Source organism: Podarcis liolepis, assembly GCF_965112155.1.
Source record: "Podarcis liolepis genome assembly, chromosome: 7".
NCBI lineage: Eukaryota > Metazoa > Chordata > Lepidosauria > Squamata > Lacertidae > Podarcis > Podarcis liolepis.
In genome coordinates, this window is record NC_139561.1 from 6,561,612 (window position 1) to 6,585,383 (window position 23,772).

A 23,772-nucleotide genomic window follows, 5' to 3' on the forward strand; every position below is an offset into this window, starting at 1 on the left:
ATCAATTCCCTCTCACACACATATTAACATATTCTGTATAAAAACACAGGAAAAAAATAGCAAAAATAAATATATGGTCGAATTAACGTATTTGGGTAGACTTGCGGGTATAAGGCGGCATATAAATTCAATGAATAATAATAATAATATATCCTGTCCGAATAAGTAATCTAGGCATGTCCACTGGTTCGTTTATTCCACTCCGAGGATTTTATGGAAAATAGGTTTTACCGTTTCATGTACACCGCCTAGATAGAAATATATAGAGATATACACACACAGCATATGGATTAATCCGTTTATGAAAACCAACAGCGAGCGCAGCAGCCTCCTCAGAGAAGAACAAAGGCGGCGGCGGCGGCGGCGGCTTCTTTTTCTTCAACCGCGGCCGCTCCGCGGCTTGAAGGCGGCGGCGGCCCGGCGGCCGGGGATGGAGATAGCGCCGCCGCCGCCGCCTCCCTCCAAGCCGCGGAGGGGCCGCGGTGGAAGAAGAAACCGACGCCGCTTCCGAGACGCCGCCGACGCCGCCATCACCCCCGGCGAAGTGGGGGGGGGGAGACGCGAGAAAGGAAGGCCGCCGGCGCCGCCCGCGCTCTTTCCGCGCTGCCCGAGGGGCCGCGGCGGAAGGCGCCATCTTGTGAGGAGGGGGCGGCCCTCGCTCGCTCGCTCGCCTGCCCGCCCTCGCGTCCTACCTCCTCCGCCTCCTGCTCCTCCTGCTCCTCCTCCTCTTCCATGCCTCGGCCGCCAAGTCCCCTCGCTCGCGCTCCCTCAGTCTCCGCCGCTCTGCGAGGGAGCGCAGCCACCCCAGGCCGCCGCCGCCACCGCCGCCATTTCCAGCCGCTTCCAGCCATGGCAGGTGAGGGGAGGGAAGGTCGCTCGGATGGGGGAAGGGGGGGTGCCCCATTTTTCCATTCACGCCCCCCTGTCCGGCTCCCCTCGAATGCCTCGCCCCCCCAAAAAAATCCAGGTTATTTCTGGGCTCCTTCCCTCCCTCCCCGGCTTCGCCATCCTTCCTGAGCATCCCTTTCTCGTTTCGTTTCTTTCCATGATCGCTGGTTTCTTCTTGCCCTGTCAGGCCCAAAGCCGCCCCCTTATCCTTACCCGCCCGCCCAGGTGTCCACACGCCGCTTGGGACCCCCCCTTGACCGGCCTCTCCAAGCATTGCCTTGCCCCAGAATAACGACCCCCCCATCCAAAAAGGTGGGTCCCGCGCCCACGTCCTTTTGCATCTGCCTACCTCCCCACCCCCCAATATAGCCCATTTTGTTCACCTCTGATGCCCTTCCCTTCTAAATATTCGGAATTTACACCTCTTTTTCTTTTGGCTACCTGGACCAGTAGTTCACGACTTCGCCTTCTTTCTATTCTTTGCATCTCCTGGTTTATAAGGCGCAGTTATTGCAACCCACCTTTTTCTCTGCTCCCCCCCCCCGAATAATCCATACTAACCTTTGTACTGTACACTGTTTTGTGCAATGTTAATAGTTGCAGCATGCACAGCTGTCACACCCTTCCGCGAACTCCTCTTTACAATGTGCCTGGAGTCATTGATTTCCATGTGTGCGTTCATAAAAATGTGGTCCCACAGTTGCCCCTTCTTTCCACCTTGGCATCTTCTGCCTATAGGAATCCTGCCTTTCCTCTTCTCCCTACTAGACCCTGATGGTTGCAGCCTAGATACACATATTTTTTCCTCCATGCCAAGCTATAGCATTTGCCGTCATACCCTCTGCCCCTTTTCGCATCTTTTCTGAGGTGAGCGGCCCCTGGTTCTCTTTTCTTCCCACCCCCCACAGCTGATCTGAGTTCTGGCTTTCTACTTGTAGCAACCCGTTTCCTCCACGTATGGGCACTTGAAGTATTGTTCTGTTTATTTTTATATTAACCCAGTTTGTTGCCTCCGTAGCTGTAACTACAAAAGCCTTGTTATCGTATGATATATTCATTCCATCACTTCTGTTTCTCTGTCTGTCTCTGTCTCCCTGATAATGCCTTGTTACTACAGCAGATATTAGCCTCGTTTTGCTCCCTTCTTGTTGGTACATTAATAATAGCATTCTAGCCATTCTCTGTGTGATACCAGAGCGAACATCTAGCTAATTACTGCAGGGTTTTTGCCTTCAAATTGACTGTTGGAAAAGGATAAGAGGATTGAAATGGGTTGGTGCCAGCGAGAATCATCCATCTGATTAAAAATGAATGCTTTCTCCCTAACACACTCCTGGGTGTAACCTCTCCCTTTCACTTGTATGTCCATCTTTTTTTGAAACAAAATGGGTGGCAGACATATAAGGCTTATAAACCAGGTGAAGAATTTAGGTTAATTCACCTGCAGTGATAGACTACATTCCCTGTCTGGTTGGGACTAATTTAAAATTGATGCAGGGATAGTGTGTTTCTGTAACTTTAACTCATAAACTGCCTGCCTTTCAAACTAGGAAGCATTTATTGTATATTAAAATATTGGAGGACAAGGAATTAACTCTTTCACTGTGCAGCATCATTCAAGCCTCTCCCCAGTTTATAGATAAAATGTATTCTCTAAAACTGAATGACATAGTGATACCTACTAATGTTGCTGAATCCATACATGTACTGTATTCTTAAAAGATAGTATATTCTACCAAAGCAGTATATGCAGACTCACATTTCATCCCTTCATTTTGAAACTGACATAGGTATTCCCCTGCCCTTCAAAGATAAGCTTGGAACACAACCTTGATCTGCTCCTATTCTAGCTATTCTATCTATTTTCTTTGAATGCCCAGTTCCCTCTTGAAAAGCAAAAGATTAAACAATCAATGAATTTGCTTTGAATGACTGAAATAATTGATTTTCCTTGTCAGAATTGATTGCTTTGTCTCTCAAGGATTTTGGGTCAATGAGTGCTCTGTTGCTGGACCCTCATTTTAGTCCTTGTTTAACTGGAAAGTTGGAGACTCTGCAGGACTGGAAATGCTGGACAAATACTGAGTGTGGGTGTGGACTGACTATTTAGATTTGTGCATTTTGGGGAGGTGGGCAAGAAGTGAGTGACACTGGGAAGAGGTGTCAGAGCAATTAATAGATTGTCCATTTGCAGCCCTCTACTGTCTAGGAATTGAGAGAACACCAGACAATTAATGTACAGAATCCTACCATGTCATGTAGTCCAAGCAGTTTGCTAATCTACACAGTTGCCCTTGTTGACTGGATCTTGCACTCCAGCAGCATTGGAAGCAATCTATACCAAAAGAAGAGTCTTCACCCTTGGATGTTTTTTTTAAGGTAGTTGTTAAAGATCATAGTTGATAGGAAGCTTAGTGTGAAATCTTAATTCTTTGATGGTCTGATGCTAGGAACAAAAGCTATCCTGGAACAACCATTGATGTTTGGTTAATAGACTGTAAACAAAAGGAATGAACAAGAAACTAGATTGGAGGGCAGAAATGAATGTTGCTTGGAATTTTTGTTTTTATCTATAATATATACTAGTAAATAGGTTTAGATGCACCATCTTCAATACCTGATTAAGAACAAAGATAGGTCACACCTTAGCATGTATTCTTGCTAGCAGAGCATAATGCCTGGTGAATTGGGGATGGGGCGTAGTAGATAACAAAGCACAGTATAAAATATTAGGATTATAGTCCCCTCTCCCAAATTGTTATTTTCCACTGTATAGTAATGCCTTATGTTATAACTCTTGCTCTACAGCCCACAATGCCAGTAAATATTGGAAGTAGATCTCATTGATTTCAGACGAACTTGTTTCCAAGTAACCATGCTTGAAAGCAGTGAGGATTAACTGGAAATATCACTTCCATCCTCTACAGAATACTAAATTGCTTCCCTCCAACTTTATAGAAGCTCAGTGTTTGATTTTCAGATTCTTCATGAAGTTATATGTAAGCTGTTAATTAGCTGACATAGGGATCCTGTGTGTGATCAAATATCAGCAGTGTAATTGAAAACTATTGACCTGTTTGGTTATGTAGGCAGTTAGAAAAGTCCGCTCTGCCTAAAATAATAGTGGTTGAGCAATTAACTGTAAGAGCAGGACGCAGTTTTGGTGCAGTAAGTTCTCTTCTGCTGTTGCCTGTGGATGTGCACCCATTCATCTTTGACCACAGGTCAAAGATGCAGGAGGTGCTTGACAGTCCTCAGTGTCTTCAGTGGACACACATAGAATGGGAAACGTAATGCTAGTAGCATCTCAACTGTGTAACAACTTAAACACAGCGACCGCTTACCTGCATGCCAAGGATGGCTGAGACAGTATAAGTTACGTTGTGTTTTATTTAGATACAGTGTTGCTTTTTGGCCCAAAGGTCTCCAAAGCGGTTAACAACATATTAATACAAAAGAAAGATACCACAAATACAACCAACCAATCAAAACAATATAACATAGCAAACCACAAAATACCCATCAGTTACAATGGATATCACAAGAAGATGGTCACATGAAAACGATCTAGTAAGCAATGCCTAAAGAGTGTTGTAGGTATTGCAAAAGATGTCAGGGACAGGGCAGAATAGACTGCAAAGCACTGAAGGGGAATATGTACACAGCTGCATTTTTGTAGGCTTGTGTGTGGGCATTTTGAAAATGTGAATAATGCATGGATGGCCAGACTTTGCACAAGTAATGTACAAACAGTTGACAGATGTTGGGATTTTATTCTTAAGTGAAGGCAGTCTTCCTCATGAAAGTGCTTGGATGATAATAATAGTGTTTGTTAAAGAAGCTGTTGTGAAAAGCTGTTCATTAAGTTAAAACGTACTTTTTGTTTTACTCAGAAACTGCAGGAAGAGGATATTAACAAATGGGAATGTCCTTCATGATGTCGAGAAAGGTAGGGAAAAGATTAAAGATGGAAAAATAAAGCAGCATTCTGTGTTCTGTTGCTGACTTCAAAGCTGGAATGGGATGTAAAGAGGAACATGTTTTGACCAGAAGGATTATCTTTGGTTGTGATAAAAGTCTTAGGAAAATACTTTTCCAGCAATTTGTAGAGGAGCGAGGACCTTTATTCTCTTCGAAATAACAGAAATCGGGCTATTCACCAATTCTTTGAAAGCTTGAGGTTTGCACAGTTGACCAAAAATTTCTCTTGTGTGGCACCACCTTTCTAAATAGATCTGCAGCAGCCAGTCTTGCCTCCCAAGTCTCTGCTCCAGTAACATGCCCACCTTCAAATGAAATCTACTGGTTCACATTCTTGTCCTGAGCATCATAGATTCAAATGTTTATTACCAGGAGAGATGCCATGCCCTGACATTTTCTATAAAAGGGGGCATAGCTTAGTGGTACGGCTGGGAAAGACTGCTGCCTGAAATCCTGGGAGGTAACTCCCACATAAGTTGTGGACTTACTTTACTTTTAGAAAATGTATTGTTAATGTGGTGACAGTGTTAGACCAGGGAGATTCAAGGTCTCACTCAGCCATGGAGCTCCCTGGATGACCTTGGGCCAATCAACGTTTTCCTTGTCTTCTATACAGGAGTCTTGTGAGAATCAGATAGTGTGAGGGGCAGTGTATGCTACCCTGGGGAAAGGATTAAATTAAAATGTTATAAATTAAACCAACCGACCTTCAAACAATACCTGGTGCTGATTGCCTCTCCTCCCCCCAATATCCATTTCTGAAAACTTGGTGAGTCACTATGCTTGGCTTCTGCAGCTCACTGGTGGGTTCTAATAAATCTAATAAAGATTATTACCATTTTTAAAAGAATTTATCTGGCATTTATTTTCCCCCTTGGCATTTGTTCAACCTGTCTTCTCGTTGAAGGTTGTTGTAATGATTAGATACAACCTTCAGTGTCACGTGAAAGCTATTGCTTCTCTGATAGCTTGGTGATTAGTTCTCTGTCTTTGATCCACCAACTGAATGTGATCAGACATTTAAACCTATTAGTAATCAATGAGGTTGGGGTATCTAACTGAAAGTAGTTTATTCCAGCTGGAGTCACTAATTTCTTAAGAGGCATGCAGATAGTATATAGCAGGAGTTAACATGTATAACTGCATACCCTCCTCCTAGGGACGTCCTAGTCAATAATAATAATACTTTTATTATTTATACCCGACCCATCTGACTGGGTTCCCCCAGCCACTCTGGGTGTCTTCCAATGTATATAAAAACATAATAAAATGTTAAACATTAAAAAAAACCTTACCTATATAGAGTTGTATCCTGCTGTCTTGGTGAAGATAAATGTGGAGAAAAATGTCATGTGTCGGTCTATGGAATGGATAACCTTTGCAGGAAAGACTGTGTGCTTCAAATCATTTAACTGTTTTTCAGATGACAGCTGAAATGTCTGCTTTTCAGTTGTTGCTGGAATACGTATTGCTGTACTGATGTATAAAGAGTTTAGGATTTGGGGATGAAAGCACATGTGTCACTATGCGAGATCAAGTATTGGCAGGCTACTGGAGTTCAAGCATTATACATGTGAGAAATTCTTAATAGTTTGGGCAACATACTTTCATTAAATAATCTGTACTGTAGCTCCAGACTTTCTAATAGCAGTAGGATAGGTTTGTTATAAGCAATTTGTAGGCAATTTGATTAGAATGCAGTTTGGTTGAAGAAAGGATAGTTATAAATTACCCTAGCTTGGTTATAAGAAGAGTTTGGATTTGGATTTGATATCCCGCCTTTCACTCCCTTTAAGGAGTCTCAAAGCGGCTAACATTCTCCTTTCCCTTCCTCCCCCACAACAAACACTCTGTGAGGTGAGTGGGGCTGAGAGACTTCAGAGAAGTGTGACTGGCCCAAGGTCACCCAGCAGCTGCATGTGGAGGAGCGGAGACTCGAACCCGGTTCCCCAGATTACAAGACTACCGCTCTTAACCACTACACCACACTGGCTCTATAAATCACACTAGCTTGATTCTGCCAAAGAGAGATTTACATTGATCAGTTAATTTTGCTTTGCTCCACTCTCATTGTTTCTCCGCTGAAAAACTTGAATATATTCAGAAGCATAAACACAGATATTGTAACATTTGAGCACAGAGAAACACTTCAAAATATTTTTGATGTCTGTCAGAAGTTTGTCGCTCATAAAGTTCTTCCTCACGTGTTTTGGAATAAAATATGTGTTAACGTCACTGCCATGCCTAGTGCTTTGGCAAATAAAATGTCGTGCAGTAGGATACTTCTACTGAAATGCTTCCTCCTTGTCTCATGAGCAGGCAGGCTGCTAAACCCAATATGACGAATTCCAGCTGTGGCAGTAATTAATAGCCAAAAAACCACATGGAAATTGACATCCTCTGCTAGCACAAGACATTTTCGTGCCTGAGTTTAAAAAATCCAAATGACACCCCACCTGCTTAACATTAGGATACCCTCCCTTAGGAAGGTTGCCTGTATAAGCCTTGTTGAAATGAGCAAGGAGACGGTAGAATTTTTGTTGTGCATTCATATTAGCTTTTGTTCAGCAAAACATCTAAGTAGGTTGGACTGTATATGTCAGACCTATCCCTGCCCACTGCTGCCCTCAGTGATACCCAAAATCTGCTGCCCTACTTGGTCTAATGATGGTTGCCCCCTCTGTCTGAACTTACTGAAGCTGAAATTCCTTCATTTGCCCTGTTAAGTATTTCATGACAAGCATATTTTAGCAAAAAGACATTCGGCCTCTGTCCAAGTTGTATAATAAGAAAATAGCATGTGTGTGTGTTGCTTTTTTGCAAGCAAGCTGTTATCCTTCATCCAAGGACCAGCTTGCATAATTATTCTTTAATGGCTCAGTGCCTCTGACCTGCGTTCAAAAATGTATTGTGTTCCTTGTCAAACCTCCATGCTACAGAATCAGGACTGTAGGAAAAGTTTTCAGACTGGATACATCTACGTTACGGCTGCTGTTTCAAGAAAGATTGTAAAGCACAAAGCCAATGGCTTATAGATAGGTGAAGCCATATTTGGTCTAGGGGGAAAAATGAGATATTACTACAGCTATAGCTAAAGTTGAACAAAAGCTGTACAAGAGCCCACTGGATCAGACTTTGTGGAGGATGCTTAGTAAGGGTTTCTGTGGGATCTGCCAAAAATGTTCTTAAGCTCTCTATATGCAGGTTACTCTTTCTGTTTCAGCATGTTAGTTGGTTCTCATAGGATTATGGGACATGTTTTTAATTGTTCATGCAGATTGTGGCCTCATCAGTACCATTACTGCTTCTGAATGGTGATTTAATGTGCCAGGTGTTGTATAAAGTGCCTAAGTGACAATTATTCCTGCTCAGAGGCTTCTAATCTACAATAGATTATCATGATGGGGACTAGTCAGGTATTGGAACAAAATTGAGTTGGGGAGTGAACAAAATTGAGTTGGGGAGTGTCATAGCAATGGAGAAGCTTGGATGGTTCAGGAAAGGCTATGTGAGATATGGAAAGGACATTGAGTGTGGAAAGGACAAGAAGCTTCAGAAGGCATTCAGATTTGGTGGAAACCCAGCTATGTGGGTCTGTCAGATGGGTTTTGGGTAGTGGGTGCTCTCTGCCAACGTTATATCTCATGGTTCTAAACTACTTGCTACAGCTATGTAATGGCTTTTTGCACCATATTTCTGTTGGTTAAGCTTCAGCTGACAGGGATGCGGGTGGCGCTGTGGGTAAAACCTCAGCGCCTAGGACTTGCTGATCGCATGGTTGGCGGTTTGAATCCCCGCGGTGGGGTGCGCTCCCGTCATTCGGTCCCAGCGCCTGCCAAGCTAGCAGTTCGAAAGCACCCCCGGGTGCAAGTAGATAAATAGGGACCGCTTACCAGCGGGAAGGTAAATGGTGTTCCATGTGCTGTGCTGGCTCGCCAGTTGCAGCTTCGTCACGCTGGCCACGTGACCCGGAAGTGTCTGCAGACAGCGCTGGCTCCCGGCCTATAGAGTGAGATGAGCGCACAACCCTAGAGTCTGTCAAGACTGGCCCGTACGGGCAGGGGTACCTTTACCTTTAAGCTTCAGCTAAGCTTGGTGTAGACAACTGCTGGCCTGGCTCCCAATGTGGTGCTTGAAACTTGTGTTAAAGGTCCTTCATTTGTAGCCCCCTCTATTAGTAAACGTATATTTAGCTTTAGGTGTAAATGTTATGATCATATACAATGTCGGCACCATAATTTTATTTTTAGAAGATAGCTCTTTGCCTGTTTGCTTTTTTATATTGAATCACTCTGACTTTCACCGATCATTCAATGACTTTTTAAGGCTTGGAACAATGCATCTGTTGTACTAATTATAGTTGGAATTGGTTTTTTTCTGAACACTGTTGTGACAGCTAGTAATTTGTTGAATGGACAGAAAATCACTGTTGGAGGCACTACAGATGGTGGGTCTCCTCAAAGAGGGGGATAACTAACTTCTCCCTGTAACTGTGGGAAGCATCAGACAAATTTATTTATTTCAATGCTTTTGTAACCCAGCCTTCTTCATCAGTGCAGTAGTGAAACCAACAAAACATTGTTAGAAACAATGGCAAACGAAATAACTGCAAACTGCTTAACAGCGAAGACTAAAACAACCAGTCATTGAACACCTAAAAAGCCTAAGGGAACAGATATGTCTTTACTTGTTGCCAAAAATGATGTGGTGTCAGCACTGAATGTACGGTTCTTATAGAGGAAGGGCACTCCACAAATAGAGTGCTACCTTGCAGGATGCTCCACACCCCAGGCAACCTTCTCTTAACAGTGTGATGTGAAGAAGAGCCGCTGTGCAAGTAAACAGGGTGTGTTTTATACGTAAGAGGATGCACTGGGATAGTTTGCATGCCACTCATTTAAGCCAAACCATGGCTGGGCATGAATGCATTAGTGTGTGACTTCTTGGAGAAAAACTAGTGCTGCTCCACTCCCTCTCCTGGTCCTCCTGCACTACCTTAAGCTAAGCCAGAGGTTGGCTATGCATTATGTCTGGATTCTGACCCACCCCCTGGGTGCATGGGTCGGGGTCATGAGTTGTCTCACTGCAAGCAAAGCAGAAGCAGTAAGCCAAGGGCAACCTTGGCTGCAGCTCATGGTTTCTCTGGAGTGAGCCTGGTTTCTCTGGAGCCTGGGTTGGGATGTACAGTGGTGCCCCGCAAGACGAATGCCTCGCAAGACGGAAAACCCGCTAGACGAAAGGGTTTTCCGTTTTGGAGGTGCTTCGCAAAACGAATTTCCTATGGGCTTGCTTCGCAAGACGGCAATGTCTTGCGAGTTCCTGCTGGGTTTTTTTCCTCCCCCCCTTTTTCTAAGCCGCTTATCAGTTGATCCGATCAGCAGATAAGCCGCTAAAAGCCGCTAATAGCGCTAATCCGCTAATCCGTCAATGGGCTTGCTTCACAAGATGAAAAAACCGCTAGACGAAGAGAATCACAGAACGGATTCTTTTCGTCTTGCGAGGCACCACTGTAATGCTAAGGCAAGCATGACATAGCTATTGGTAGTGTGGCTATCAGGATCGGGGGAAAGGAAGTGGCTACCGGTTTTCCTCTTGAGTACCTGCATGCTTGAACATAATTCACTGACAGAGTACATCACTTGAAATGTTTACTAAAACATTAGCAGTGTAGTCAGAAGAATTCACATTCATTTCAGTGGGGCTTACTTCCAGGCAAACTGGTACAGGATCAAAGCTTAAATTTATTAATCATTTATTACCCTCTTTCTAAATCCCCATGTCAGTAACAAAAAGATTCATAGCTGTTTACCCTAATTTTGCTGTTAGAACAAAATACATATGTAGAAGTAACTGATTAGTGAATTTGTAATTAAGTTCTGACGTCCCCAATTTTAATATAATTGAAAAATAGTAATGCCATCTTGCCTGCTAAAAGAGATCCATGTCGCCTGAAGCTTGATACCTCCACATTTATAAACTTTGAACCTGTGAACCAGATTGCCTTGCCTGCTGTGTATTCTGTTTTGGGGAGCTAACAACTGTGTTACCAAGCAACTCATGAGACATGATTCTTATACTAACTTTGGTGAAGAATATTCAGTATGGTAATAGCACATATTTTATAGTGGTCAAGTGTAAAAAAACAACAACACTCATTTGTTTGGGTAAAAAAATGTATGTATTGTCAGAGTTGGTACTCTAAGTCAGGGTTTCCCAAACATGGGTCTCCGGTTGTTGTTTTTTTCTTATCATTTGATTTATTGGTAAAAGGAAGTTATAGCTCATAATAATTAGTTGGTCACAAATTGCGACTTGCATTTCTGCAAACTTGGTCCAATAAAATAATTTTGTGTTGATTTATTTATTTATTTATTTATTTATTTATATTTATCATTAATACACATATACAAGCATACAAACATACATTTCATACAATCTTTAAAAATATTCAAACATACTTACACTCAATCCCACAAATAGTTCCTTTCCCCATCACCATCCACCGACCCTTCACCCCACCTTTGTGTTTGACTTCCAATCTACTCAATTACAATATCTTTCCACTTCTAATATTTTCTTTCACACACCTTTACCCTAATTTCATACTTCTTTTTCTATTACACATTGTTTTCCATCTTATTTGATATTTCAGTATTTGAAACGGAACTTGTTTATTCTAATAGGAGTTCTGATTTTTCAATATGATCTTGCAAGTATCTTTTAAACACCTTCCATTCCCTATCTATCTTTTCTTTTGAAATCCTTCCAATTTCTTCCATTGTTTTGGATATATTGTAATACTCCAATAATTTGGCAAGCCACTCTGTTTTTGTCGGTATTATACCACTTTTCCAGTTTTTCGCAATCAATAGCCTTGCTGCTACTGTTGCGTATAAATATAAGGTCTTATCTTCTTCCTTTAGGCTTCCTGGTACTATTCCCAATAGAAATCCTTCTGGTGTTTTCCTAAATGAGTATCTAAACATTTTTTTCATTTCATTATATATTATTTCCCAAAATTGTTTGATGTTTAAACAATTCCACCATATATGAATCATAGTACCTTTTCCCGTGTTGCATCGCCAGCAGATATCGCTACAGTTTTTATTCATTTTTGCTATTCTTTCAGGTGTTAAATACCATCTATGTTGCATTTTAAGGTAATTTTCTTTCAGTATATAACACATGGTGAATTTCATATCTTCTTTCCACAATTTTTCCCATTGTTCAAACATAATATTTTTCCCAATGTCTTGCGCCCATTTAATCATTGATGCTTTAACCAATTCATCCTTTGTTTCCCACTCTAAAATCAGATTATACAATTTAGATATATTTTTTGATTTTTCTTGTATTAAATATTTATCGAATTTTGATATTTCTTTTTCAAATCCTAACTTTTTGTCTTTTGCTAATCTATACTTAATATATTGAAACCAATCACTAATATGAGCTTTAATTTCTGTGTAGTCCTTTAATTCCAATTCCCCGTTTTCTTCCTTTAATACAGTTTTATAGGTAGCCCAATTTTCTTTCATATTTAATTTTTTCACTGCGACAATTTCTGCTGGCGATGCCCACCAGGGAGTTTTCGGTTCTAAGAGTCTTTTATATTTCTCCCATATTTTATATATAGATTTTCTGATTATATGCCCTAGGAAGCCTTTATGTACTTTCACTTTTTCATCTATTAAATAGGCATGCCATCCAAATCTCGTCTCTACTCCCTCTAAATCCAATACATCCGAGTCATCTAATTTGATCCATTCCTTTAGCCAGGTCAGACCCACCGCATCGTGATATAACTCCATGTCAGGGAGACCAAATCCTCCTCTCTCCTTCTTATCTATCATTATTTTGTGTTTTATTCTTGGTTTTTTTCCTGACCATATGAATTTAGCCAAATCTCTTTTCCAGTTATTAAAACATTTATCTCCTCCTAGTATTGGGATACTTTGAAATAAAAACATCATCCTTGGTAATATGTTCATCTTTATTACCGATATTTTCCCTAGTAAGGAAAGATTTAATTTTCCCCATACTTGCAAGTCATTTTTTATTTCATTCCATGTTTTCCCATAGTTCTCATTACTTAAGTCTATAGTATTTGTTGTTAAATTTATTCCAAGATACCTTATTTTCTTTTTAATTTCCAATCCTGTAATTTCTTGTAATTTCACTTTATCTTTTTCTTCCATATTTTTCACTAGTATTTTGGTTTTCCCATAGTTTAATTTGAATCCTGCTAATCTGCCATATTCGTTTATGCATTCCAATATTCTAGGTGTACATTGTAGGGGATTTTCTGTTGTGATCATAACATCATCTGCAAAGGCTCTTAATTTATATCTTTTTTCACCAACTGCTATTCCTCTTATTTGGTTGTCCTGCCTTATTTTCTTTAATAGAACCTCTAATACTATTATAAATAACATTGGGGATAGGGGGCATCCTTGTCTTGTACCTTTAAAGATGTTGATTTCTTCTCCAAACTCTCCATTAATAATAATTTTTGCTTTCTGTTGGTTATATATTGCATTTATACCTTTTTGGAATTTTTCACCTAGACACAATTCTTTTAATAATTTTGTGTTGATTTAGTTCAGCTTTCCCCAACCTGCTACCTTCTAGATATTTTAGACTACAATGCCTAGCACTCCATCACCATACAGCTATGCTTGCTGGCAAAAACTGATAGGAGGACACCTGGTTGGGGAAGATGGATTTAGTTGTGGAGTGAAGGCTGTTCTTGAAAACCATTTTTTGTGTGCCAGCAAGTTCACTTACAGTTATGTTGGCTCTGCAGAAGTGAAATAGCACTTCTTTTTGACACTGTACCTTGAACATGGCAGAACATGAATGGGAAGGGGGACAGAAGTGTTATGCCTGCTGTTAGGATTAATATAATTGGTCAGCTAATTGCCAGGATTGTGGCAAGGCTCACAATTATCTTGCACAGCAGATTGCTTTATTAGAACCATAACAAAATCAATAATGAAATCTGATTTTTGTTTTGTTCTTTTAAATGTTTCTGATAGGCACTTGCAAATCCGGAGTCTCTTGAACTTGCTTGGATGTTAGGTTTTGCCCTGCCCTGCTTTAAAATTTTCTCCTTTTTCTCAATTTCCTTAGCAGTTTCTCATATCTGTTCATACGTGTGGTAAGAGGTGCCATTAACCTGTGGGAGTCAAAAGTTGTTCATAATCCTTTTGTTCCAAACACAGTGATTGCATTAACAATGTCTGCATTCAACTTGGAGCATTCTTATCCAATCCATAGTTGTAGCAAGCAATTTTTTCCTAGAACTTCCTGCTGTAGTAATTATGAGTAGGCTTAGGTAAAGGTAAAGGTATCCCTGACCATTAAGTCCAGTCTCGCTTTCCTTTTTTTAAAAAAATAATGTTTATTACTTTTTCAACAATTTAAACACTACACAAAAAAAGAATAATACAATACACAAACACTACATAACACTAACACATTAAACTGACAAAACAAAACAAAAGCAATTTAAAACACATCAAACAATTTCAATATCTTATCTTTCATTCACTTATTTCGACGACCTCGCACCTCCCTTTTTGTATTCCACTTCTATTGTTTCAGCAATTCCTTTCCATCTTCCTCTGTTTTCTATCCTATAATTATCTTAACACATTCTAACCTTATTTTTTCCTTTAATATTCTATTAATCTATTTATACTTAATTCCTTATAACATTTCTACTAAAGCCATATAACTTCATTCCAACATTCATTAATTTTACAGTATTTCTATAAATAGTCTTTAAACTTTTTCCAGTCTTCTTCCACCGACTCTTCTCCCTGGTCTCGGATTTCTGCCAGTCATTTCCGCCAGTTCCATATAGTCCATCAACTTCATCTGCCATTCTTCCCGGGTGGGTAAATCTTGTGTCTTCCAAAACTTCGCGATGAGTATTCTTGCTGCTGTTGTTGCATACGTAAAAAAAGTTCTATCCTTCTTTAACACCAATTGGCCGACCATGCCCAGGAGAAAGGCCTCTGGTTTCTTCAAAAGGGTATATTTGAATACCTTTTTCATTTCGTTATAAATCATCTCCCAGAGTGTCTTAATCCTTGGGCATGTCCACCAAAGGTGAACTCTAATCCTCAGATTTGTCTGTTTTTCTTTAAGTTCAATCATAGCAAGCGTCAGCTTATGTTCATCAAATTGCCTCTGTAGGGCTGGGACTCTCTCTCTCTCCAGTTGTCTTACTTTACATTCAGCAGCAACGGCTTTCTCCCTGGCTTCCTCCGCAGTTTGCCGTATCAAAGTAGATTCCTGTATCAATTTCTGGGTGGTTTCTGTATTGGTATTATTTATACTTTCTGTATTTAAGTCGATTTTAGTAGTTGGAACATCCACTTTCGCATTTATCACGTCTGTTTTCTTGTTAAGCTGTTCCAGTGAATCATTTATCTTATATAATGCAGCCACTAAGGCCTCTTCTGTCGACATTCCTCTTGGTTTTGAGTGTACTGGTACAAAGGCAGCAGCAGAAGAACCAGGGGGGCCTGATGTTGAACCTCTCCTGGGTTGTTGCCAAGTCCTCCCAGACCTTACTGTTTTGTCAGCAGTTGACTGGTCTGTTTTTCCCTTTCCATTTGCCACAACACTTAAAAGATTCAAGGTCAGTCCCAGAGTCTCACAGTTTTTTATCTTGCAGCTGGAAATTCCCCTAGCCCAGCTCTTGTAAAGCAACCAGTTTCAAAGGCTTCCACTAGGGGGAAACAGTTTTTATTTATAATAGTCCATAATGGCCTCTTTTAAACACAATTCAAACAATCCAAAGTTAGTTTCAATTTTCAGTTACTTTTACTCCTTTTTAAAAGCAGCCGGAGACAGTAGAAACAATGTATTCCTCTCATTTAGCTAGCTGTCAATGAACGTTCTAAACGCTGTCAATGAACATTCCAAAAGACGACAGTCCTGCTAGCAGCCCGTTTCCAGGGTCAGAGCGGCGGTATTTTAGCTCTCTTCGCTCTCTCCCACAGGCATACGCAGTCCACAACTTCCCCCCCTCTTCTCCTGCCTCCAAGGGGGGGGGGTTAATGTTCTTTGCCGATGGAAATTTAGTCTTTTACAAAAGGCTTTCCAAGACTCCAGCTTGCAGCCTCATTGCCTCAGTCTATTTACAAAAGGGGAAGGCGGACTTCCTGTATTGAACCTCCCCATTACGATACCAAATTAAACGTTTAAGAATCCAATTCTCCCGCTTCAGCTCTACTCACGGGTAATTACTTTAAAATCAAATTGTCCACAGGAAAAGGTCAGCGCTCTCCGACAACAGCTATGTGGCTTCGCTCCGTGGAAGAAGCAGACGATTTGAATCACCACGCCGCTCACCCCACGTCGCTCCGGACCCCCGAAACCGGGTTTCCCCGCGAGTAGGGGAGGCGCAAAAGGTGCCTGCCGAATCCCACGCTCACAGGTTTCTCCCACCTGTGATTTTTTGCGGGTCTCCGCCTTCGCCGTGGCGGCCAGACCCAAATTCCCACGGGGCAAATTCCTCCCGATCAGAGGAATTCCGCCATCGCCGGAGGCACCTCCCCGGAAGTCCGTTCATCTCGCTTTCCTGCTGAGGGAGCCCGCGTTTGTCCGCAGACAGCTTCCGGGTCATGTGGCCAGCATGACTAAGCCACTTCTAGCAACCAGAGCAGCACACGGAAACGCTGTTTACCTTTCCGCCGGAGCAGTACCTATTTATCTACTTGCACTTTTGACGTGCTTTTGAACTGCTAGGTTGGCAGGAGCAGGGACTGAGCAACGGGAGCTCACCCTGTCACAGGGATTTGAACTGCCGACCTTCTGATCGGCAAGCCCTAGGCTCTGTGGTTTAGACCACAGTGCCACCCGCGTCCCATATGAGTAGGCTTAAGTGCAAATAACTGAACCAATTTGCTCCCTGGGTGAGTGCCCCAGGTGAGAGATGGAGTGGTTTCTGACTGGGATGGTTGGTTGGATTGATCTCTTTTATTTATTTCTCTACATTCTGCTATTATGATTAGAGGTGGGTTAACAGCAGTACAGTGGTACCTCAGGTTACAGATACTTCAGGTTACAGACTCCGCAAACCCAGAAATAGTACCTCAGGTTAAGAACTTTGCTTCAGGATGAGAACAGAAATCACGCAGCGGGAGGTCCCATTAGCTAAAGTGGTGCTTCAGGTTAAGAACAGTTTGAGGTTAAGAATGGACCTCCGGAAGGAATTAAGTTCTTAACCAGAGGTACCACTGTATGTGTCTGGGTCAGAGGCGGAGGAGGGGAATGAGGCTGCCATCTCTGTGGTGCTAGGCAAGGGGTGGTTTGAAGCTGGGCAAAGTTATGCAGAGACAATGAGGAGGGCTAGTTATATCAAAGCTCTTGCTCTCATTCCACTCTGTCTGCTGTATTTCAGAATTTAAGGATACTGGTTAGCCAACCCCATCCTCCTGGTCTGATGGTGTTGCTGATGGATTTGATTATGGGTGAAGGGGGTGGCTTGGTGTGTGTAACAGAGACTTAGGTAGGTGAGTTGGGTGGCCATATGGTCACCTGGTACAACACCACTCTGGGGCGGGGGGGGGGGAGTTATAATTGTCCATAAAATGCTATCTCCCTGCCAGGAAATTGCTCCGATTTGGACATTGCCTTCACCTTCCTCAATTGACTCCCTTGTGTTAAATTATACATTGTATGCCTCTTGGGGTAGAGACCCATCCTGAAATACTTTGGAAAGCACCATTCTTTGTGAATGTGCCATACAGTATAAACAAACTAAGTGGTTATTATCAATGGTATGATTTATATCTGGAGTAGGGCATATTTATCTCATGCTCTGCGGAATGTGCTGTTTTCTGGCTTTGCATTATCTCTCTTGATGAGATCAAAGCTTTTATCTTGGCAACAGAGCCAGCTATCTCATCTTTGCCTGCAGCATGAAACAGATGACCTTGTTTGCTGTAAAAATGTCCACTCTTCTGGTTCCGATTAGCTCTGTAGACTCTGATCATGCACAGGAGCTGAGCAGGACTGCACTCCCACAGTCACAGGGAAGTGGAGCTATAGTACAGTTCAGCACATGATTGGAGCCCAGAAAACCAGCTTTTTGTGTGAGTTGAGACTCTGTATGGGAAGTCTTTAAGCTGCGAATACTCAAAGTACCCTGCAATTCACTACCTGAAATATACTCCCCTGGGTGCTATTCCTCCTCCTTCAGTTATCACACTTAGTCTGGAATATCCGCAAATAAGACATAACCTGTAATGGATTCTCTCAAAACATTCTGATTCTCTTTTCCCTCTCCTTTTGTACTAGTGCATAAGGTTCAGCATTACCCTGAAGCTAAAACTTGACATGTGGTTGCAAATGAAGAATTCCCAATCCAGTGTTTTGTTTTTAAGCTGCAACGAAGGGACCATTGGTGAGGCAGGTTTGCAGGGAAGGGCAGGAAGGAGGACGCCCTTCCCTGCCCTGCCCTTTCCTCTAGTCAACCTGAAAGCCCAACCTTGCAGATTTGGGTTAAACAGCCACTGACTGCCATTTCTCCCGCAGAAAAGCACCCTGCCCCCTCCTTTTTATTTCTGTTTGCTACTGAATGTCTAGTGGAGCCCTGAAGCCTGCTTCACAAATATTTAAGATGTGCACATAGAAAAGAACATGTGATTATGTCATGGGTAGGCAAACTAAGGCCCGGGGCCCGGATCTGGCCCAATCGCCTTCTAAATCCGGCCCGCAGACAGTCCGGGAATCAGCATGTTTTTACATGAGTAGAATGTGTGCTTTTATTTAAAATGCATCTCTGGGTTATTTGTGGGGCATAGGAATTCATTCATTCCCCGCCCCCCCAATATAGTCCGGCCCCCCACAAGGTCTGAGGGACAGTGGACCGGCCCCCTGGTATGTGATGAGCACATAGCTGGGCAACCCAGCCAGAAGGGCATGATATAAATAATAAAATTATTATTGCCATATATACATAGCTCCTTGCCCGCATTCACTTAACAAGAAACCCAGAATTGCTAGTGCCTAATGTAAGGAGCAGTCCTGATAGACTTGTAAGAGGTAGTCTGCTGTTGACTGCTGGTGGGTATGTCCTTTCCAGCACGTTCTTGAGCAGTTCTTGAAGGGTTGCTATATCCCCAGGCATCCATGGTAACCCTTATCCTCTCTGCTCTGTCCTGAAGCACTTACTTCCTTTCTCCACCCTTCATCAAAGTAACTTCCCTTTCAGCTTGACCTCTGCACACAGAAATGACATGCCAGCAGTTTTGCTGTGTCACTCTATATTGCAACGGGCATAAGCGGAGCTCTTCCGATTCAGGCCAGAACTCCCATCTTGTCCAGCATCTTGCTTCTTACAGGGATCATTCATAGCCATTGAGAAAGCCCACAAGCAGGGCTTCATTTGCTGCTCCCCAGCAACACAGAGATGTCATTTAAGCATCTGTTCTCCTATATCTCCTTTTTAAGAATATGTTTTTATTAACTGTTTTTTCTTGACTAACAAAGAGCCAGTGTGGTGTAGTGGTTAAGACCGGTAGTCTCGTAATCTGGGGAACCAGGTTCGCGTCTCCGCTCCTCCACATGCAGCTGCTGGGTGACCTTGGGCCAGTCACACTTCTTTGAAGTCTCTCAGCCCCACTCACCTCACAGAGTGTTTGTTGTGGGGGAGGAAGGGAAAGGAGATTGTTAGCCGCTTTGAGACTCCTGAAGGGGAGTGAAAGTCGGGATATCAAATCCAAACTCTTCTTCTTCTTCTTCATAACACGTCTCTGTTTAATAATAGTTTAGTCCTTCATACAGGTCTGTTATGTGAGACATTATTGTTATAGGCAATATGGTGTAGGGGGAAAGTGAAGTGGGGAGAGAGAAGGGAGGAAATAGAGTGCGGGACACACAGTAAACTTTCATTCTTTGGCATAGTATATGAGCAGAGCTTTTGTGTCAGCATCACGTGAGTACGTATCTTATTTTTGCTGGTGAAGTGAGAGGCCAGAGGGCCCAGGACATGGCTGGTTGTATTTGGCTGGTTGCAGTGTGGGTGGGTGTGTTGCTGGGTTAAACCAGCCATATCAATTCACATGCTGTCAGGGGAGGTTGGTCTTTCTCTTGTTGGCCTATATATGCAATAAAGGGGAACCACACTGGGTGAAAGCGTTCTTTGTTTCCCCCCATGCTAATTTCAGTTTGTTAGTTAGCTTTTCGAGTATGACGGTTTCCCATACAGTTTGGTACCAGTGGTCCATGTTCACTCATGATAGGTCCCTCCAGTGTTTGGTTATGACACTCTGAGAGTAAGTGGCTTATGAGTTATTTATCATGGGAGTGTGCATTGTTGTCTTGGAAGATATTTTGTAGAGCCGGTTCTGGAGTTGCAGATATATTGTAAGACTGCTATCCAAAAGGATTGAATTTGGGGGCAATTGTACCACATATGGAGGTATGTACCTATGGTGGTGCAGCCTCTCCAACAACTGGGTGTATCATTGCCAGTTTCTGTGGTATTAGGTACCACCTGTAAATTAGTTTCAAAATGAGTTCCCTCTTCTTGGCTGAGAGGGATTTGAAGGGCAATTTAGTCCACAGTTTTGACCATTGGGTTGAGTTTATTTTGTATATTGTGTCGTATTCCCATTGCAGTAAGGAGTGTAGTGTCTTGGAGTAGTGCTTTGTATATTGCTGATACCGTCCCTTTGCTGTGTCCCTCTGTTGATAGTAGGAGTTTTTCAAAGTTAGACAAGGGCCTAGTGGCAGTTGCCTTTGTTGCTGGGTTGTTTAAGAAGGCATGTAGTTGTTGGGTCAGTCAGGGTATTTGGGTGTTCCCTACTTTGTCTTGTATTTCTTGTATCAGTATGGGGTTGCCATTTTGTAGGTTGTGTAGACCTTTGGCTTGCCAAAGCTTTATTTGAAAGCTTTGGGATGCATGGTGGAACAGTGGGTGGTAAACTGGGCGATTAGAGGGAGACAGGGCTGGGACAGTATTTCTACTTTTTCTTTCACTGCTTTAAGCATGGTCTGTGTGAATCTGTTTTGTGTTGTGAGGGTTTAGAAATGGGTACACTGAGGTGAGGGTGTTTCAGATTATATCTAATTCTATGTGCACCCATTCTTTCATTTCATCTTCTAAAATGAATATTGGGAATTCTCCATCCTCCTTCTGAGGTGGGGAAATGCAGGAATTTATTCATGGCTTTCTGTGTGAGAAGATAAATGAATGTAGTTTTTTTCTGCCACTTGCAGAGTTGGGTCTAATCACCTTTTAAAGGTGTCTTTAAAAGGAGGTTAGAGCACCGGGCAGCAAAAGCACAAGAGGAAGCACCCTGATTGCCCCACTGCTTCTGCAGCCAGAACACCCCCCCCCTCCAGTGGGAGGGAGATGTTTCAACGTATGGCATTGCCACTCATCTTCTCTGCCCCAGGGCGGAGCACCCTGGCTTTTGCCAAGTACGCTGTGAGGGGGCATTCTGCTGGCAGTGAAAGTGAGGGTGGGGCGGGGCGGGGCAGGGAGAGACACATTCCCGTTTTACGAGATGTCCCGGTTATGGCATAAGCTTTCCTGTAGAACAAACAACTTCATCAGTTGCATTCTTCATGAAAAGCTAGTATTGTAAATGACAGTTTCACAGATCGCATTCCAAATTACTCATTTCTTGTATGACGAAGCAGTGTCTCCAGGCTATGAAGAATCTTATGAGCCTGTATAATTTATTGAACAGAAACAATGGGGTGTCTGAGCGAATTTCAGACATCCCTTTCCTGAGGGGCAATTAGTTTAAGTGGAGGACTCCAAGAATGGTCAGGAGACTTGCTCGAATCTCACAGTTGTGAGCTCACAGGCAGCCTTTGACAGGCCATGCTCTTTCAGCCTCCGCCCCTCCCCATCTATAATAGGGCATACAAATTTAACCTACATTACAAGATTATTGTAAGGATTAAAGCAATATAATTCACATGAAACACTTTCAGGTGTGCAAAGTGCTATATAAATTGGAACAGATGTTTCCTTGTTCGTTTAATACTTTTATATACCCAGAGGAGCTCCGGGTAGCAAACAACAAGGGATAAAGCAACAAAGCAATGAAAACATATTGAAAATATCTTTAAAACAATACTGCATCTCTCTGTCATTGTTCCATTGATTAACATTTTCACCCTTTGTTCCATATACCCTTCAATCCCTTTGATAAATGCTATCCCAAAGTCCATAATTTCCATAATTCTCTTCATAAATACCCAAGGGACATTGTCGAACACCTTCTCAGCATCCAAAAATATCAAGATAGCTTCTTTTTCATTCTTTTTTATGAAAACTTTCCATGAAAAATATAACAATGGAATATTTTCCACCCTGTATCACCCTGACGTTTTTTTTTTAAAAAAAACATGCAACTTTAGTGAACAAATCCAGGCATTCACTCTGTAGAAGAAATTAAAACATGCACCATCCATGGTCCAGTTTGGATTATTGTTTGAGCCTTCCCAAGCCATAGTTTATGAAATCATAAATAAACGTTGAAGCTGAGTTCATTTTCCTGGTTTATTAACTGACATTAAAACACAGCCCCCGTGTTCAGATGCAACATGTAATTCTGGCCTAATGCACAGATTTGTGGTGAAGCCAGTGCATAACGGCAAGAAGGGATGGGTTTGGAATTACTGCTGTCTATGCCAGGCCAATGTGAAAGGAGTTGCTATTCAGGTTAGCTATACCACTGAAGAGCAGTAAACTTGTTCTTGACGGATAGTTCTGTGGAGTTGTTGTTCAGAAGAACCTGGCAAATGATTCCACAAAAGTTATTTGCCTACACAAAATGTTTACTTGCCCACTTGCCCAAACATATTTGTCTTAATGATGGCGGTCACCTTAGTTCATTTTAAAAGGGATTAGACAAATTCATAGAAGGTACGACTATCAATAGCTACTGGTCATAATGGCTGTATCCTACCACCAGGGCAACAGCAGTGAGAGAAGGCTACTGTGCTTATGTCCTCCTTGTGGGCTTCCCATTGGAGCCCATTGGACCTGGCTGGCCACCACAGAAAGCAAAATGCTAGACAAGATGGGCTCCCGGTCTTTTATGTTCAATTGATGTCTATAAGGGTGGAGGAAGGCATGAGGAAAGTTTTCCTATATGATCTTATAGAAACACTTTGCCTGCCCTGGGTAAGGTCAGCTGAGTGGTTATCTACAAGCCCTGTTGTGAAAGACCAGGATGGAAATCCACATTTTAGAGCTGTGGGCTCTGGCATTGTGGCTTTTCATCTGAAGCCAAACCATTGAACATAGTTGCTGGAGGCGCTGTAAAGGGACTGCTTAAGGCTAAACGAACACTGAGTCAAGTGTTAGAAGAAACCAGTGAAATTGGATGTCGGTACGTGTGCATATGTGTAGAACACTGCTGCTTAGCCCAAAGAAGAAGAAAATGTTGGAAATGAATAAATAAGGAAACAATTCCAGCATTTCAGGGGGTTGAGCTAGATGACCCTTGGGGTGCCTTCCAACTCTACAATTCTATATTTAAAAAATGCACTTGCGAGTTAGGAAATATCACCTCTGTCTTTGCATACTGAAATGATGTATATGGTGGGGTCTTGTTTTAAGATTAATGAGAGGTTTTGGTGATTTATCAAATGTCTTACCTGAGCATTGTGATCAGTATATCAGTATTTTTAATTATTAAGGAAAGAACTAGTGGTATTGTGTAGTGGTTGGAGCGTTGGACTTGGACTGGGGAGCCCTGACTTCAAATACTCCCTCAGCCTTAAAACTTGACTAGTCCAGAGATACTATCTCTCAGCATCAGCTGCCTTGTATGGCTGCTATGAGGATGAAATGGAGAGGGGGGAACCACATGTGCTACTTTGAGGTCCTTAGAGGAAAGGTAGGATATAAATGTAACA

General features: G+C 42.2%; 1 protein-coding gene across 7 annotated transcripts in view; it reads left to right on the top strand.

Annotated features, from left to right (window-relative positions):
• The first annotated feature begins 337 nt into the window (after positions 1-337).
• SLC23A2 (solute carrier family 23 member 2) overlaps positions 338-23,772 on the top strand; it is an 87,201-nt gene continuing 63,766 nt past the window's right edge. Inside the window, exons 1-3 of one of the 7 annotated variants that reach the window (XM_083514244.1) lie at positions 338-390; positions 441-856; positions 4,782-4,837. Coding sequence is in view for 1 of the 7 variants with exons in the window: in XM_083514251.1 (XP_083370377.1) it covers positions 4,808-4,837 (30 nt within the window). In the remaining 6 variants the exon portion in view is untranslated. Of the gene's footprint in view, positions 391-440; positions 857-4,781; positions 4,838-5,485; positions 5,639-6,420; positions 6,443-23,772 lie in introns of those variants that run through there. The other 6 variants (XM_083514246.1, XM_083514251.1, XM_083514252.1 and 3 more) reach the window with 6 other exon arrangements.